This window comes from Labrus bergylta, chromosome 2 (genome assembly GCF_963930695.1).
Source record: "Labrus bergylta chromosome 2, fLabBer1.1, whole genome shotgun sequence".
NCBI lineage: Eukaryota > Metazoa > Chordata > Actinopteri > Labriformes > Labridae > Labrus > Labrus bergylta.
Window position 1 is genome coordinate 36,367,606 of NC_089196.1, and position 19,336 is coordinate 36,386,941.

Here is a 19,336-nt window from a genome sequence, read left to right on the forward strand (position 1 = left end):
TCTCTCTCTCTCTCTCTGTCTCTCTCTGTCTCTCTCTCTCTCTCTCTCTCTCTCTCTCTCTCTCTCTCTCTGTCTCTCTCTGTCTCTCTCTCTCTCTCTCTCTCTCTCTCCTCTCTCTCTCTCTCTCTGCAGACGTCGACGCCCTCAGTTAAACTCACCCGTCTCCGCGTTGGGGAGAGAAGCTCCGGCAGCCGACGCGACGTCAACGGTAGAAAAAAAAGTGAAACTTTTCTTATTTTTTTCTATTTTTTGTATTTTGCACTTTGATCACTGAAACTTCATCAGGCAGGTTTATAAAGTCAGGTCGAAGAAAAGATCAAGTCTGTAAACAAACGTAGTAAATATCTACATATGTAAATGACCACTCGATGGGTTTAAGACACTAACGGTCCAGAGAGGATGAATCTAAAATCACTTCTCCAGACTTCTTCTAGAGGTCGTTGACCTCTTTAAAAACACATCTTTTAAAGATCATTTAGGAGACGGAAAGATTTGATTCTCTGTATTTCTGGATAAAATGTTAAAAGGAGAAGCTGAGATATCCCGACTTTTAGTCAGTCGATGGGGGAATCTTTTAAATAAAACAACAACTTGGGGCACCCTGATGGCCTAGCGGTTATGCAGCGAGCCCCATGTACAGAGGCTGTAGTCCTCGTTGCAGGTTTGAATCCGACCTCCGCCCAGTGCTGCATGTCCTTCCCTCTCTCTCTTCCTCCAAATGTTTCCGGTGTCTCTTCAGCTGTCTCCTAAAAAGGCAAAAAAACAACAACTTGATACTACATTACCCATAATGCATCTCTGTATCAGGCTCTTCATTTAAGATGATAGATTAAAGTAGATGCCAAAGTCTTTGCTGTCCACAGCACTCGGGTTATAAACCAACTTTCTCTTAAATATCTTAATGAGCCCCTCGCTCGTGTTACCCTGATGACATCACTGTGACATCACAGGGAGTGAAGTGATCTTAGTTTGTAATAAAGACTGTCGACACTGATCAGCTGCCTCATTACTTCCTGTTCCATCATGTTAACCCTCCTCTCTCTCTCTCTCTCTCTCCTCTCTCCATCTCTTGTTCAGTTCTTCTGGGAGTGTACGTCTCTGTCGTCCTTCGAAACGTCGGGGACGGGCTCCAGCTCCGGGTCGGCCTCGGGGCTCCAGCAGCGCCTCCTCCTCCTCGGTCTCCCTCGTCCACGCCGCGCTGGCGGCGTCCCGCTCACACAAGCGCTCGGTGTCGGCGGTGTCGAACTACTCGACTCCTGTCACTGCCGCCTCTACAACCAGCAGGTGGACGACCTGCATGCATCATCAGGGTCAGCCTGGACGTGGAGAACGGAGAACATGTACAAGAGCATCCTGGTCAGTTCTCTCTCTCTCTCTGTTTACATCTGTCTGTCCTCTGAACCAATGAGCTTTGAGAATCTGAATATGGAGGACGCCATCAGCGGCCGGTGACAACAGATCTAAACCTGATGGTTTTTATTCTTCTTCATGTGTTTATGAAAAACAGGCTGCAGATCAGGTGTTCGCTTTCTTAAACTTTAATGTAATCTTGGACATTTGTTAATAAAGTTTTAGTATATTGTAAAAAAAAAAGTGCATAACTGTGCAGATTAAAATGTATTTCTGTCAAAGTAAAGGACAATTTAAAATATGTAGAGCCTGTGTCCACCTGCTGGTTTTTACTGGGCAGAAAAGCGCTCCTCGTCTTGTCTCCATGACAACAGTCTCTTGACAGACACGGCTCCGTTGATGGTTTTTATTCGAGATGGTTTTATTTCCTTCACTGTGAGCATCAAACGGAGGATGTCTGTCCTCCTGCTCTGTCTGAATGATGAGCTTCAGAATAATAAAAACGGCCTCGCTGTCCACGGCTCCGATTGGACGCAGAGCGAGGAAGATGTGATCTACTATATGATTGGCTGATTGTAAATGGTGCTGCAGACGTTCTCTCTCCTCATTGGGACTTGGGACCCAGACGGAGAAATACAAACTATTCTGGGTTTTCACCCTTATATAACAGGAAGTAGAGGTTTCACTTCAGCCTCTTGTGGACAAAACCGGTATTACAACAACAAACAAAATAAAGAAACTTAATTAAACCTCCTTTAAACTTGATCAGTTTTTAAATGTTTCTAATTAGAGTTAAAAAATGTTCAACAGCATTTTAATGTTCTGATGATCTGATGTTCTGATGATCTGATGTTCTGATGATCTGATGTTCTGATGATCTGATGATCTGATGTTTCTGATGATCTGATGTTCTGATGATCTGATGATCTGATGATCTGATGTTCTGATGATCTGATGATCTGATGTTCTGATGATCTGATGTTCTGATGATCTGATGATCTGATGATCTGATGATCTGATGTTCTGATGATCTGATGATCTGATGATCTGATGATCTGATGTTCTGATGTTCTGATGATCTGATGATCTGATGATCTGATGTTCTGATGATCTGATGTTCTGATGATCTGATGTTCTGATGATCTGATGATCTGATGATCTGATGTTCTGATGTTCTGATGATCTGATGTTCTGATGTTCTGATGATCTGATGTTCTGATGATCTGATGATCTGATGATCTGATGTTCTGATGATCTGATGATCTGATGATCTGATGTTCTGATATCTGATGATCTGATGTCTGATGTTCTGATGATCTGATGTTCTGATGATCTGATGATCTGATGTTCTGATGATCTGATGATCTGATGTTTCTGATGTTCTGATGATCTGATGTTCTGATGATCTGATGATCTGATGTTCTGATGATCTGATGTTCTGATGTTCTGATGTTCTGATGATCTGATGTTCTGATGATCTGATGATCTGATGTTCTGATGATCTGATGTTCTGATGATCTGATGATCTGATGTTCTGATGATCTGATGTTCTGATGATCTGATGTTCTGATGATCTGATGATCTGATGTTCTGATGATCTGATGTTCTGATGATCTGATGATCTGATGTTCTGATGATCTGATGTTCTGATGATCTGATGTTCTGATGATCTGATGATCTGATGTTCTGATGTTCTGATGATCTGATGTTCTGATGATCTGATGTTCTGATGATCTGATGATCTGATGTTCTGATGATCTGATGTTCTGATGATCTGATGTTCTGATGTTCTGATGATCTGATGATCTGATGTTCTGATGATCTGATGATCTGATGTTCTGATGTTCTGATGTTCTGATGATCTGATGTTCTGATGTTCTGATGTTCTGATGTTTTCTGATTCAGGTGACGAGTCAGGACAAGACGCCGGCGGTCATCAGGAAGGCGATGATCAAACACAACCTGGAGCGAGAGAAGAGCGAGGAGTACGAGCTGATGCAGAAAATCTCTGAGGACAAAGGTAAACAAAACAAAAACAAAACATCACACTCGTCGTCACGGCAATGATCCATGCTGACGTCATCACTCACGTGTGTGTTTCTTCTTCTTCTTACTCGCTCTGCAGAGCTTCGGATCCCGGGACAACGCCAACGTTTTCTACGCCATGAACTCCACTGCCAACTACGACTTCGTGCTGAAGAAGCGCGGCCCGGCGCGGCCGATGCGAGCTAAAAACGTGGCGAGCTCGACGCTTCCTCGCATGAAACAGAAGGACTGAAAATCGCCAAAGGGATTTTCTGAGGGGGAGGAAGTCGCCCCACGTCCTGCCTCCCCCCTCCTCCTCCCCCTTTAAACCCTCTCTGGTTCCTCTCTTCCTCAGAGGACAGGTGTCAGCGGGAGGCGGGCTGAGTGTTTTTGAGTTTGGACACAGAAGGACACGAGAGGAGACAAAAGAAGAGCAGAGGGAGCACCTTAAGCACTTAACCTCCAGGAGCCTCAGAGGACGCCGGCTCTGAGAGCTCTGAGGTCATGACCACGGGAGGAGGAATCTAAAAGCTGTGCTGGAGTCGGACGACCTGGTGGAACTTTAACCGGCAAGCGTTGGCCTGAAGGAGGCTCGGCGAGGAGGCGGATCCGTTTCATTTCCTGGATTTTTTGTTTACAGATGTTTACATCCCGACGTCACACGTTCAGCTCTGAAAGACTTTTTGTTCTTCCTCTCGTTCGCCGGGGGAGTTTTGCACCTTCAAAAAGACTTCTTTTAAACTCCCTCCACAGCCTTCACCCCCCCCCCCCCCCTCGCTCACGCCCCCTCCTGGCGACGGAGTGTACATAAACAAACACGAGGCCGCGGCGAGTAAACACAGACGTGTGCGCGCTCCGCTGGGCGTTTCGAATGTGTTTCTACTTTTCAGGGAACTTTTGTGGCGAGCGCGGCGCCGCCTTCGCCGCGTCCTGATGTCCATGCTGTTTCTGGGACCGCGGCGCTGAACTCCACGCTCTCGGACGCCGGGACGCACGTCAGCATTTTAGCACCAGCGACGCCCGACGTGGAGGGAAACGCTTTGTGAACGCTGCCATGTTGAGAGAGAAGGAAAAAGAAAGATGGAGACTCTTCCTGTGGGAACAGCCATGAATCACACGCCACTCTTTTCTTTTTTTTAAATATTAATGAATGGTAACCACTACACGAGGAGGGCGCCGCCGTCCTTCCATCGCACTCGAGCGGGACAGAAAAGTGAGAGAAGAAGAGCTGAGAACAAACGCAGTGTAAATATGTTCTCTTCAGACGGACTCGTCACCATGGCGACTCTTTTTTTATTTTTCTTTGTACATTTTGTTGTTTGATCTGGTGCTGCTAACTCTTCTCTGACGATGTCGTTCCAGCCGCTCTGCTTTCTCTTCTTTCTCCCGGCCGCCATGTTGGAAAGAGACTGGAAGTCTCACCTGTAGAGCGAGACGTTTGGAAGACGTGTTCGCAGTTTCAGGAGCTTAAAGTAAAAAAGACGTCTTATAGAAGATGTAAACACTAATCATTTGTATGAATTAAAAAAAAAGTTAAAGCTAATAAATATTCAGCTCCTGAAGTCTCTTCTCGTCAGTAATGAGCTTCATGCACACAAAAACATTTGAATATCTTTAAATCGTTTCCCTTTAGATGTTTAAAGTGTGAAACTGTCGGACACAGCGGATTTGAAAAGACCATAAAATAATAATGAGAACGAGCAGGTTTCTTCATATGTTCTCTGAAAACACGGTTTCTGACTGCTCAGTGCACTTCAGTCTCTCTGAAGACACCGTTCCAAATACGCTGCGAGTCCAGTACTCTGCATAGAGCTGGACAGAATAGATCAACCCAGACAGGAAGTCGGACCAGGAAACAAACAGAGCGTGTGGAGAATTTCAAAATAAAACACAGTGAACAGACTCCTGATCGTATTCCATCACTTTAAAAACACGAATGAAGAACTAATCATCGTCAGAGAGACAAAGCAACATGTTGTCTGCACGTTGTTTTTGTAGTTCCCGTGTGATCTTGTAGTTCTCCTGTGATGTGTGAACAGCTGCTCGTGGCGCACGCCGTCCGACGGAAAAATAAAGTTCCACTGGAAGAAGAGAGATTCAAAAGGAAAACTCCTTCCAACATGGCGGCTCATTCTTCACACCCATCAGTAAACACTTCTCTGAATGTGCCATGACAGGTGTGTGTGTGTGTGTGTGTGTGTGTGTGTGTGTGTGTGCGTGTCAGAGTTGATCCTTCAGGACGTTTTCTCTTGACGTGTCGGCTTCAGTTTTAACATGACAGTGATGACAACAGAGTCTTTCCTCTCTCTCTCTCTGTCTCTCTCTCTCTCTCTCTCTGTTTCTCTCTCTGTCTCTCTCTGTCTCTCTCTCTCTCTCTCTCTGTCTCTCTCTCTCTCTCTCTCTGTTTCTCTCTCTGTCTCTCTCTGTCTCTCTCTCTCTGTCTCTCTCTCTCTCTGTCTCTCTCTCTCTCTCTCTCTCTCTCTCTCTCTCTCCCTCTCTCACTCTCTCTCCCTCTCTCCCTCTCTCTCTCTCTCTCTCTATTTGATGAGATCCAGATCTGGATTAGTCGTAGGCCGCCCGTCAGGAAACAAACTCTTCTCTGTGTTCTTTGTGTTCTTTAAAAGAGAAATCCATCCCCTGAGAGACCGTCTTAGTGGTTTTTGGTGATGCACTTTCCTTCATTCTTTTTATTCCCGGTGATTCAAAGAAGAAATTCTGAAAGGTCTGACCGTGTGCACCGACACTTACTGCCAAATCGAATAATTCAAGTCAAACTTTCTGACGAGACAAAAGCAGCTCAGAAACCGTCAATGTCCCGGAAAATAACAGCTCACAGGTTCCGTTAACCTGAGGCATGAAAACATAAACACAACTTGTAACTCTGATTGATCCAGGACTAGACTTCACAAACTGTGGAGAGAAAACGACAGCAGCAGACATGAACGCTAAAATTGCAAGCAAAGCTAACGTGCAAAATAACATTTATGAGCAACAGATCGTCACCGTACGGAAGCCCTTAGAGGACATACATTACATCTGTTATCCCGTGTTAACCTCCTTCTTCTTAACTTCTTATCCTTGTTGTGATTTTGTTCTGATTCTATATTCTGTTTCATGTCTTTGTATTGAACAGCTGTCCTGTGTCAAAGGAGCCTCACATGATTGTACCTGTATGACCCGTGTGACAATAAACATCTGAATGTGGAGATCTCGGCATGTGTATCCGGTTATCTCGGGATAAATGCGCCGTTTTGTTAGATATCTCGAGAAATTAACTCGTTATCACAGGATAACCAGCGTCGATATCCCGAGATAAATAAATCTAGATCTTAATAGACGGCTTAAAGGTCACATAAAGGTCACATAAAGGTCACACTAACTCTAATATGTGTCCCTAGTCCGTCTACAAACCCCCCAATGATGAGAAAAGTCCATCCTCTTCGTCTTCTGTCTGCTCCACTTTTCAGGCCGTTTGGAGATTTTCCCTTCATGACATCACAAAGGGCAGTAGCCCCTCCCCCAGGTGGGTGACACTCCCACAGCTAGGTGTTTGTTCTGCCCTCTGAGTCTGCCTTCTCACCGTAAACAATAGGACATGGAGCGAGAAAGACCGAGTACACCCAAGCCCTTCCAGAGAGGGGGCGTGGTCAGACACAGCTCATTTACATATTTAAAGGTACAGACACAGAAACAGTCTGTTCTGAGCAGGGCTGAAATAGAGAGGATTATAGATATGATCAAATACAGGATCAGAGTGGATTTAGAACAAGAAACTTCACACACATGTTTTGAGGAGCTCTGAGACTTATTGAAACTGAAGAAGAAGAAGAGGATATGTCACCTTTAAACTTACACTTCTCGGATAAACTAATAAAACGTATTCTTGATCGTCTGCTGATAAATTTTGCTAATAGACGTGCAGGAGTTTGCTTGCAATTTTTGTCGGAAACTTCTCTCTCCTGCACACCTGTCCTATGAGAAAAACGTGCAATGTATTTTTCAGTTTTTTTTAATATAAACTTAAAACCCCGGGGACTAGAAAACTTTGTGATGAGATCGTGTCAGAACTCTTCTGAAGGTTATAAACTCATAAACACGTCACGCTGATGTTTGCAGAAATGGGAAACTAAAAACAATGTGACAGTTTCTTGCAGTTTAGCTTTTGTGTTTCTCTTCAGTTGTTGCCGTGCCGTGCTGAGGAAACTATTTCTTGGTGCTTTTGCACTGCATCCTTGGAAATGTAGGAAGGGCCTGAGAGGAAGTGCACTCACCAAAAACTCTTTGTGAGAATCAAACGCTGGATTTTTCCTGACGTCTTCATATCGCCACAACAAAACACTAAACTCTCCTGCACTGCCATGTGTTGCCTTTTTTGTTATTTTCCACCTGTATGAACTTTTTAATTCTCTTATCGATCAAATGAATGAACCCCCCCCCCCCCCCTCCCCCCCCCCCCCAAAAAAAAAGATAGAACCTGCGTAAGCAATATGTGTTGGAGCGTCAGGACGCCGTCGAGCGGCTGACGTAGATGTTTGTGAATCCCTCGCTGTTGAACACTGTGACTTCGACCCTTTCACTCTGCCTGTTGATCAGCGCGTTACGTCGAGCACTGTGAACTTAAAAAAAACAAACAGTCGTGTTCCCCCTTATGATGTCATAGTGAGCATCCACTCTGCGCTCCTCTTTTTGGCGAGCAGCGAAGGAAACAGGCCCGACCCTTCCATGTGCCAAAAACAAGAACGAGAGAGAAAAGGTCGATCCTAACAGACGAGGAGTCTTCTGCCTTTCACAGTTTGTGTGTTTACTGTTGTCGCTTTTTTCTGGAAAACTCAAAAAAAAGGGTGAGAACACGGTGATGTCGGACCCGTTTCCCCCGTGGAGAAATAAAAAACTTGAAGCAAAGATGTTTGTCGGGAGCCGCAGGTGAAGCTGATGTAGGAACACTTTCATGAAGTCATCATTTTTTTAACATCGTCTTTAACGTCTTTCAGGAGCTAAAAAGCTGCCAGATTTAAGAAAAAAACATTCAAAACTGAAGAATCACCTCCTTCAACATCAGACGGTTTTTATTCCAACCAAACTTGACCTCTGTGGTGTGTTCAATGAACAAAGAGTGGCTTGGAATTTGGAAATTCTTGCACTTGCAGAAACTCTGACGTGTAACTGATGAATATAACTTTGTCATTCCTCCTTTTTGTGCTTCATGATTTGCACGAGACTTTTAACATGTTTTTATTTTTCTTTTGTTTAAATTCAGACTTGAAACCACTTAAAAAAAAAACATTTCTCTGTGTTCAAAAACTGAGCGCATGCAGAGACGAAAGCACACAGTGATTCAGCCCGAGCCTTTTTATGATAAAAAGTCTCTACTGAAGAAACGCTATGCCGCCAATTGGAACGCAAACAAGCTGCTGGTTAAATGTTAATATGCGTCCTTCAGTTAAAAGGCTTGTTTATTTTATATTTTTCTTCAAATCTGCACATAAAGATCAAAACAAACGACTTGTGTGTCCTTACGTCTGTGCTGTCAGACTTAACGTGGATTCTCCTGTAGATTTGGGTCATGATATCAATTTAAATCTTTAAAGTAAGAATCAAACGACATCAATACCTGTTTGAAAACCATAGCAACTAAATTTGGAGTCCAAGTCGCCCCTTATCGGGTCATTTCTTTATTTGCAATTGTCAAAAGTTGCAGGCAAACTCCTGCACTCTGTCTGAAGTGAACAAAAACATTTGCAGTGTTTTGATTCCAATGAGTTGATGTTTTTGTACAATTTAGAAAGTGTGCCGGAGTTCAGGAGCTTCACTTTCATACTCCTCCTCCTCCTCTCTGCTGTCTGCAGGAGGAGGGACACTTTGATGGATTCAATCCTCTCTGACTCACCTTTGTTATGAAATAGACGCAGTACTTCTGTACACGACGTTACTGGAGACTAGATCTTTAAAGAAACAGGCTCATGTTTCTTTTTTCGAGCATCCCTTGAACGCAGCATGAGTATCTCCTGTGTTGAGTTTGGTTGGAATATAAACGTTCATATAAACTGAACGTTGTCTGTCGGGTCGTTGTGTCTCTGCAGCAGCTCCGCCTCTCCTCTCAGTGTTCCTCTGACGATGCTGTGCACATGAGCTGAACTTGAAAAGTGAATTCGATGAGTTTGATGTTGGACCAGTTTGTGTGTCGTCGTAGCCCGTGTTGAAAAAATGACGTACCTTTTGTGATTTGACCTGATTCAGTGCGAGTTTGAAAAAAAAAGAAAAAAAAGGCTGCGTTTACACAAAGAAGAAAAAAAACTGGAAACCAGCTGGTGTGTGTGTGTGTGTGTGTGTGTGTGTGTGTGTGTGTGTGTGTGTGTGTGTGTGTGTGTGTGTGTGTGTGTGTGTGTGTGTGTGTTTTATCAAATGTTTTCTTTCCTTTGTTTGATACTTTCCGTTTCCCCCTGAACTGTGCTCGGGTGCCACTTTCCATTTTAAAAGAGAAAAGGTTTTTTAAACTGCAGACTTTAGTTTTCCTTCTTTCCTCACAAACACGTAGAATTCAACTGTCCTCCGTTTTCTTTATTTATTGATTTGTATATACAGATTTTGTTTTGCATTGTACATTCTCTCCCTTCTTGGTTATAGATTAATATATTCATGTATATATGAATAAACATTAAGTTTATAAAAGTGAAAAGACTCTTGTCTCTTTGTTTTGGTACGAGAGTGAATCGTGCCGTAGCACCAGATTTAAATCTCTGTGATGATAAAACACAAAAAAACACAAAAAAACACAAAAAAAACACAAAAAAACACAAAAAAAACACAAAAAAAACACAAAAAAAAAAAACACAAAAAAAACACAAAAAAACACAAAAAAAACACAAAAAAACACATAAAAACACAAAAAAAACACATAAAAACACAAAAAAAAACACAAAAAACCACAAAAAAACACAAAAAAACCACAAAAAAACACAAAAAAACACAAAAAAACGCAAACACAGAAGAAAACACAAACTAACAAAAACAACCCAACAACAAAAGAACCCGTACAACTAACATAACTGTTGGGCGGCTGTGGCTCAGTGGTAGAGTCGGTCGGCTCTCAACTGGCAAGTCAGGGTTTGATCCCCATCTTCTGCAGCCACATGTTTGATGTGTCCTCTTTAACCCTTTGACTTGCATTGTAACCACATTTATTTATAGACCCTCTAACAATCATATTTTAGTTGAAGGAAATAAATCTGACAATAAAATATATTTCTACGACTCCTCACAAAACGACCGCTCACGGCCTGGCTCAAGTCCCTCATTTCTAATTTTGTTCACCTTTTCTAACCATTGCTACTCATTCAATTTGTTAAATAAATTATACATATATATATATATTTATATGTTTATATGTTTATACATTATATGTTATTTTAACAAGTTCTACTCTCTGTGATGTTTATATATGAACAAACTCAACATTTTGATGCAGAAATCCATTCATGTCCAAAGTGACTCTAAGCCAGCTGGTTGACCTGCAGATCTGCTTCCTGATTGGTTAATCTGAGAAATATAACCTGAAGTGTTGCTTAATGAAGAGGCAGGAACACACTTTTACCAACAAATCATTTTTTGACAAATCAGTCAAAGGGTTAAAACTATATACAAATAAATAATACATTTAAAGTGAATAAACCTAGCTATACCTAGCTCATATTATTTAGATAGAATTAGTCTCCACTGATTGGCTCTCAGAAATCTTTTATTACTGTGATTTATAATCTACTGTATGGACCAAAAGAGTTCATGTTGTTTATATTATAAATATGTTTCATATTAATCATGAATACAAGTTTAAAAGAGTTATTTACTGAAACATATTCTTTCTTTAACAATAGTTCATCCTAGATTTTCATATCTGCTGATTGACAGTGACAGTTGAATTCAGTGTGACGTAATCTCTTGGCGACAGGACGCGCTTGTCCGTCGCGCCTGCGCAGTCGCACGGAGCTTTGTTATTTGGTTTCAGTATGGCGCTTAGCAAAACGTTTGGACAGAAACCGGTCAAATTTCAGCTGGAGGAGGATGGAGACTTCTACATGATCGGATCGGAGGTTAGTCATTCAAACATTTAACCCCAATTTCATTCAAAAAACGAAGTTATTGTGTAAAAATCAATCGTTTTCTTTGGTTGATAGCCGGTCCGCTAGCAGCTAGCTAACAGCTAACGGAGAGTCATTCATTTGTTTTTTGTTTATTTGTTTATTTACTGACAACAGCACAGATTATTTAACATTTTATAACGTTTTTAGGTTTGATTAAGTTTCACACAAATGTGTTCGTGTAGATTACCATTTAAAAATGATCTGAGGAGGTTTAAAGGTAAACAAACAAACTCTTCTGTTATTATGTGTCAACAACTAGAGATGTAACGATCTTTATTTATAATGTCTTTATTTATATATTATATATATATAATATCTTTATTTATATATATATAACATCTTTATTTATATATATATAACATCTTTATTTATATATATAACATCTTTATTTATAATGTCTTTATTTATATATTATATATATATAATATCTTTATTTATATATATATAACATCTTTATTTATATATATAACATCTTTATTTATATATATATAACATCTTTATTTATATATATAACATCTTTATTTATAATGTCTTTATTTATATATTATATATATATATAACATCTTTATTTATATATATAATGTCTTTATTTATATATTATATATATATATAACATCTTTATTTATAATGTCTTTATTTATATATTATATATATATATAACATCTTTATTTATATATATAATGTCTTTATTTATATATATATATATATAACATCTTTATTTATATATATCTTTATATATAACATCTTTATTTATATATATATATATAACATCTTTATTTATATATATAATATCTTTATTTATAATGTCTTTATTTATATATATATATATATATATATATAATATCTTTATTTATATATATAATGTCTTTATTTATATATATATAATATCTTTATTTATATATATAATATCTTTATTTATATATATATAATGTCTTTATTTATATATATATATATAACATCTTTATATATAATATCTTTATAATATCTTTATTTATATATAATACATTTATTTATATATAATATCTTTATTTATATATAATATCTTTATTTATATATAATACATTTATTTATATATAATATCTTTATTTATATATAATACATTTATTTGTATATAATATCTTTATATATAATATCTTTATTTATATATAATACATTTATTTATATATATATAATATCTTTTTATATAATATCTTTATTTATATAAAATACATTTATTTATATATAATATCTTTATTTATAGATAATATCTTTATTTATATATAATACATTTATTTATATATAATATCTTTATTTATATATAATACATTTATTTGTATATAATATCTTTATTTATATATAATATCTTTATTTATATATAATACATTTATTTGTATATAATATCTTTATTTATATATAATATCTTTATTTATATATAATACATTTATTTATATATAATATCTTTATTTATATATAATACATTTATTTATATATAATATCTTTATTTATATATAATACATTTATTTGTATATAATATCTTTATTTATATATAATATCTTTATTTATATATAATACATTTATTTATATATATATAATATCTTTATATATAATATCTTTATTTATATATAATCCATTTATTTATATAGCAGAGCAGTAAATTAACAACAATGCAGATAGACAAAACATTTTAAACCTAAATATAAAGTGTCAATTTAAATACAACTTAGATCTTAAACTTAACTTAAAAATACAAAAAATATAAGAGTAGATATAAGTGGACAGTGATCGGACTAACAGATGTAAACAGAACTATGTGCAGTAACGAGAAATAAATATATATACAGAACTATGTGCAATAGTGACCAGATGTAAACAGATGTTGCAGTAAAGTTGTTAAAGTTAAAGTTGTTTACTGTGCAGTAAACGAGAAATAAATATATATAAATATAAATATATATATATATATATATATATATATATATATATATATATATATATATATATATATATATACAGAGCTATGTGCAGTAAACAAGAAATAAATATATATATATACAGAACTATGTGCAAGTAGGCAAATACTAAATGATAAGTTATAAGGTGCATGGTGAATAATGGAACAACAGAACTAATATATACAATATAACTGTAAAGGTAAAAATGAGATAAATAAAGTGACCGTAGTGCAATGATGGATAAGAAACAACAGGAATAAATTAAGAACTGTATGAATACTGATATAAAATGGATAGAATAAAGTGATGTAGTGTATGAGAGCAGATAAAGCAGAGGCAGTTAAGGTGCATGGTGAATAGAAACAAAGTTCACAGATCGCTTTGAAATGTACATATCATTTGTGAATTTGTGGTGTATGTCAACGCTGAAAACCAGAAACAAACAGATGTTTACAAAGTGCTATGACAGACAAAGTAAAGACATAAAGTCAGGACAACAACAGAATCAACATCCCCTAAACACAAGATGAAGTTTCTTCAGAGATATTTAGGGTCTTGGTCTTGTCTCAGTCTTGATCCCTAAACGTCTTGGTCTTGGTCTTGGTCTTGGTCTTGGTCTTGGTCTCGGAGCTCTCTGGTCTGGTATGTGTTGGTCTCAGTTAGTTTGGTCTTGACTCCAACACTACTTATTGGTACCTCATCCTACATGACCATAGTCTATAGCTAACAGGTCATTCTTTAAGAGCTAGCCCTCCTTATTACTGCTTATTAATAGAACATGAGGACATTGTTAGAAGCATATTAAGATCATGCTGCAGCATGTTGTTGGGTTATGTTGTTCCTCAGTCTCTTGTAAAAAAAAACTACTCACTGTTTTTTTTCCCAGCTCCTCTCACGTCTACAAAAACAAAGCGTATTTCTAAACATCAAAATCTTCCTCCCAACTCATTTGTCTTTATTTCTATTTGTTTGTGTTCAGGTGGGAAACTACCTCCGCATGTTCAGAGGCTCCCTGTATAAAAGATATCCGTCGTTATGGAGAAAACTGGCTTCAGTAGAAGAGAGGAAGAAGATCGTGGAGTCATCACACGGTGAGTAGAGAGCGAGCTCAGACGGGTGAGGTCGTGCTGGGCTGTAAACTTCATCATAGAGGTATGATTACCTCAGTGAAGGTGATTAACCGTTGAAAATGACTTTCTGTTTTTGTCACTCAGATCACGGATACACTCAGCTCGCCACCAGCGTGACTCTGCTGAAGGCTTCAGAGGTCGAGGAGATCCTCGAGGGGAACGATGAGAAGTACAAAGCTATCTCCATCAGCACCGAGCCCCCCGCCTACCTCAGGTACATCCACCTCAGACACCTCCGTTTAACGCTGTCAGACAGAACAATGCTTTCAGGCTGATGTCGTCATGGTAACACATTTGTAAATATGAAAAGAGATCTCTGATGAGTTTCTAAAAGGGAATCAGATAATCTTTATTCTTCAGTTTTATTTACGTTTCCCCTCCCTCTAAACTCCCCCGCACAGATCATACTGTACCCTCTAGATCATAAATGATCTGACTGTGAGATTAAAACTTTACTTCATGTCTTCAATGAGGATAGAATAGAAAGGATTTTTTGAAACGACTCTGTGTGTCTTTCTTCAGGGAACAGAAGGCGAAGAGGAACAGTCAGTGGGTTCCCACGCTGCCCAACAGTTCTCACCACCTGGACGCTGTGCCGTGTTCAACCACCATCAACCGCAGCCGCCTGGGCCGGGACAAGAAGAGGACCTTCCCCCTGTGGTGAGTCTCTCCTTCACATGTTCACATCAGAATCAGATTTATTGTCCAGGTATGCTTACACACACAAGGAATTTAACTTTGATGAACTGTGCTCTCTTATGTTCAGGTACAACATTAAATATCAACAATAAACAGAATAAGAAAAGACTAATATTTACATGACTAAATATGAAACAGTTCAGTGGTGGATAGTGCAAAAGATGCTGAAGTAAGTTATGAAGCTTCATCTAGAAGAGAGAAATCATGCTGCAAAACAGTTCAATGGAAAGTATTGCTTTTTTAAATCGTAGGCAAAAGCTGCTTTTTCTTTTTCTTTCTTATGGCCAGCTTCCAGATCAGGAGGATTTCAGAAGAAGTCCTCTTAGAAATATTCAGAATTGCAGAAGTGTGAAAACGGCTTGATGAGTTCTTTTATTCCTGCAGCTCGGTTCCTCTGCTCCGTCTTCAGGAAGCTTTCTTTCTTTCTGTCTTCTGTTGTTTTCCAGCTGTTCAGTCAGTCAGTGTAGAGGTGTTGCTGCTCTCAGTAACTTTTGCTCGTTGGTGTTTTTTCTCAGCTTTGACGACCACGATCCAGCTGTGATCCACGAAAACGCCACTCAGTCTGAAGTTCTGGTTCCGATCCGTCTGGACATGGAGATCGAGGGACAGAAGCTGAGAGACGCTTTCACCTGGAATATGAACGGTAACGTCCTGTCAGAGACGCACGGTTTCAGACTTCATGGTCCTTTAAAGGTTTGACGAACAGCTCCTTCTTGTGAACGTTCAGAGAAGCTGATGACGCCTGAGATGTTCGCTGAGATCCTCTGTGACGACCTCGACCTCAACCCGCTGGCCTTCGTCCCCGCCATCGCCTCGGCCATCCGACAGCAGATCGAGTCGTACCCGACAGACAGCATCCTGGAGGACCAGGCGGACCAGCGGGTCATCATCAAGGTGACGCTCTGAAGTCCTTTAAAAGTAGACGTTTCATTCCTCACAGATCATTAATGGATGTTTGTGTGCTGCAGCTGAACATCCACGTGGGGAACATCTCTCTGGTGGATCAGTTCGAGTGGGACATGTCGGAGCGGGAGAACTCTCCGGAGAAGTTTGCTCTGAAGCTGTGCTCCGAGCTCGGCCTGGGCGGAGAGTTTGTAACCACCATCGCTTACAGCATCCGAGGTCAGCTGAGCTGGCACCAGAGGACGTACGCCTTCAGGTACACACTCTCACACACTCATTCTTTATAATGTGATTTGTTTGTTTATTGAGGGTGTGACCTGAATCTGACGGCGGTGGTCATAAAGTGACAAAAACACGATCAGATCTGATATTTTTCCTTCACGTCTCTCGCTCGTTTTCTGTCATGTTTCTGTTGAATTGTTTGTTTTTTCATGAAAACCAGCTGAGTCAGGAATCTGCTTTTTCCCCATGCTCTCACAGATTACTCAACTCATCGGAAAAACACCAAATGTTTCACACACAATGATCATAATACTGAGTGATTTAACAGAAAACATGTCAGGTGCTCTCCTTTGAAGCTTCAAACACATTTAGCAGGTCTCAGGGTGTGAAGTGACTCCATGTTTAATATCCAATCTGAGCCTCAAACATGGAGGACAACCATGAGCGGCACACAGCAGAGAGTGGCTGCAGACAGCGCTGCGGTAAAGTTAAGCTAACCCGTTCTTGTTGTTTTGCAGTGAGAACCCGCTGCCCACAGTGGAGATAGCCATCAGAAACACAGGAGACGCTGACCAGTGGTGCCCCCTGCTGGAGACGCTGACAGACGCAGAGATGGAGAAGAAGATCAGGGATCAGGACAGGAACACCAGGTGAGTTTTTGAAGACCTCTTAGCTCTTCTTTGTCTTCAGTCTGCTGAATTTCATAAAATAGATTCAGCTCGATGTTTGGCTATACCAGCTTTGTGTTGACACTCGTTTTCTGTTTGCTCTTCAGGCGAATGAGGCGACTTGCGAACACGGCGCCCGCCTGGTAGAATCACACCTGCAGCGCCCCCTGCAGGATCAGTGCTCGTCTGATTGAGGTATGACTCTTGTCAACACCGGCAAACTCGAGACGTCTTCCATCATGCTCCGGACGTCTTTTTCTGCTGGTTTCTCAGTCAGACGTCCACTGTGTGTGTGTTTCTGGTTTGATTCTTATTAATGTTAATATCATGTTCTGTTTGAGTAGAAATCCTCCCTCCCTCCCCTCCTCCACGTGTTTCCCTCCCGACCCTCGGCGTGGAGAAGCTGCTCCCTCACTTTGACCACTGACTCTGTTTAATGACCACAGGGGGAGAAGAAGAACACACACCAGGCTCAGATAATATATTGTTCTGTTGTATTTGTTGTCTTTTTGTACATTTTAATAATTCTTACAAAATAAAAAAAAAGTGAACGAGTTTAACGTCTGTGTTGTCGTCTTTTAAATAACCATTCGATATAATCTATGACATCACAAAGGGCAGTAGCCCCTCCCCCAGGTGGGTGACACTCCCACAGCTAGGTGTTTGTTCTGCCCTCTGAGTCTGCCTTCTCACCGTAAACAATAGGACATGGAGCGAGAAAGACCAGAGTACACCCAAGCCCTTCTAGAGAGGGGGCGTGGTCAGACACAGCTCATTTACATATTTAAAGGTACAGACACAGAAACAGCCTGTTCTGAGCAGGGCTGAAATAGAGGGGTTTATAGACATGATCAAATACAGGATCAGAGTGGATTTAGAACAAGAAACTTCACACACATGTTTTGAGGAGCTCTGACACTTATTTAAACTGAAGAAGAGGAGGAGAATATGTGACCTTTAATAAACTCTCAGACAGCTCAGCTGACGAGTCCAAAGTAATGTCCACCTTATGACATCACACATTGACCCTACGACATCACACATTGACCTTTGTTACCTTTCCTTTGAGCTGTTTGACCTCAGTTTGGGATCCCTAACCACTTCCTGTTTCTGTGCTAAACTTCCTGTCCTAACCTTCCATCTACAGGAAGGGCCTTACTGTATTTCAAATAAAGTACTCCCAGCTTAAAACAGGACAAACTTTAAAAATAAAACATGACAATTTTATTTTAAAATGCAAAATAATGGAATTTCAAACATGCCTTAAAAAATGTGGTTAAAGTGTGTAATCGTTCGACGGCCCTGGTCAACTTCATAAACTAAAAGCTTCAAGTACTCCAAGTTAATGTCAGGAAAGTGACAGTTCTAAGAGTGGAGTAATTGTCCGTTTGGTGTGGAAGTAGCTTCTTATCTGTCCTTTATATCGTCTTTTATTGAACATGTAGTCCATCAGAAACTTTACATTATAAAACATGAAGATGTAAAGCACTCTCTATTTGATGTTCACTATATGAGCCTTTCCTAAAACTCAAGTCTCCACAAACGATTAGCTGAAACACTCAAAGATATTTAATATTGTCAGAGTTATTGTTTAGCAGATTTAAACTCCTCGCCCTGAGACATTCCTTTAATGTCAGCTGACCATTTTATCGTCCTGACGACGCACTGAACTCCTCTCTGTCCTGACATTACAGCACAATTAGTCCTCGAAGACCTGCGTTTACGACCGTCCATGAAAACATCACACGGCTCCTGGGAAGCTCGTAACGCCGCACGCTGACCCGTCTGAGACAGCCCAGAGCGGGCGACTGCGGCGCACAGACACACGACACATCATTACGCTGGAATGTGAGCGGTGCTGCTGCAGACTGCTGAGTGTCAACAAAAAGAAACTCCCTGCAGGTAACACAAGCTGCTTTAAGACGTGGAAAATACAAAGTCGACACTTCACCCGCTTGTTTCTGTTTGACGCTGCTTTAACTCTGCTTCATCACAATGTTGAACCTTTACTCCTCTTCTCTTATCCAACACATGAAGGGAATTCACACATAACCATTTAAATCTTTAACTGTGTTTTAAGGGGAATTCAGGCTCCGAGTAGCAGCTTACGAGACACATGACGAGTAACATCTGTCACATCTGTCAACATCTACTGAGCCCCTGTATGGAAATGTCAACCTGAGCAATAATCTATATTAAACCTGTTCAAGAATCAAAAGTAGCTAAACCATAATGGTCTTTATTTGGCCAATTTGCAGTCAAGTAATTAA

General features: G+C 39.7%; 3 protein-coding genes across 4 annotated transcripts in view; 2 read left to right on the forward strand and 1 right to left on the reverse strand.

Annotated features, from left to right (window-relative positions):
* ralgds (ral guanine nucleotide dissociation stimulator) overlaps window positions 1-8,385 on the forward strand; it is a 29,725-nt gene extending 21,340 nt beyond the window's left edge. The window contains 6 exon segments of the mRNA XM_065951938.1: window positions 133-208; window positions 1,081-1,334; window positions 1,336-1,356; window positions 3,256-3,370; window positions 3,476-3,489; window positions 3,491-8,385. Coding sequence (XP_065808010.1) covers window positions 133-208; window positions 1,081-1,334; window positions 1,336-1,356; window positions 3,256-3,370; window positions 3,476-3,489; window positions 3,491-3,628 — 618 coding nt within the window. The 3' untranslated portion in view covers window positions 3,629-8,385.
* Window positions 1-19,336, reverse strand: part of mmp11a (matrix metallopeptidase 11a) — a 193,741-nt gene that overhangs the window by 148,753 nt on the left and 25,652 nt on the right. The gene's annotated exons all lie outside the window — the stretch shown is intronic.
* smarcb1a (SWI/SNF related, matrix associated, actin dependent regulator of chromatin, subfamily b, member 1a) lies at window positions 11,305-17,621 on the forward strand. Of its 2 annotated transcripts, XM_029275425.2 has the most exons (10): window positions 11,305-11,462; window positions 14,424-14,535; window positions 14,659-14,788; window positions 15,097-15,234; window positions 15,789-15,916; window positions 16,001-16,167; window positions 16,242-16,432; window positions 16,917-17,048; window positions 17,174-17,261; window positions 17,411-17,621. In XM_029275425.2, exons 1-9 carry the CDS (start codon window positions 11,379-11,381, stop codon window positions 17,211-17,213), a joined length of 1,122 nt encoding a protein of 373 aa, XP_029131258.1. In that variant the 5' UTR covers window positions 11,305-11,378; the 3' UTR covers window positions 17,214-17,261; window positions 17,411-17,621. The 2 variants fall into 2 exon arrangements, with proteins under 2 accessions (XP_029131258.1, XP_020516534.1); XM_020660878.3 differs by having other exon boundaries at window positions 17,174-17,621.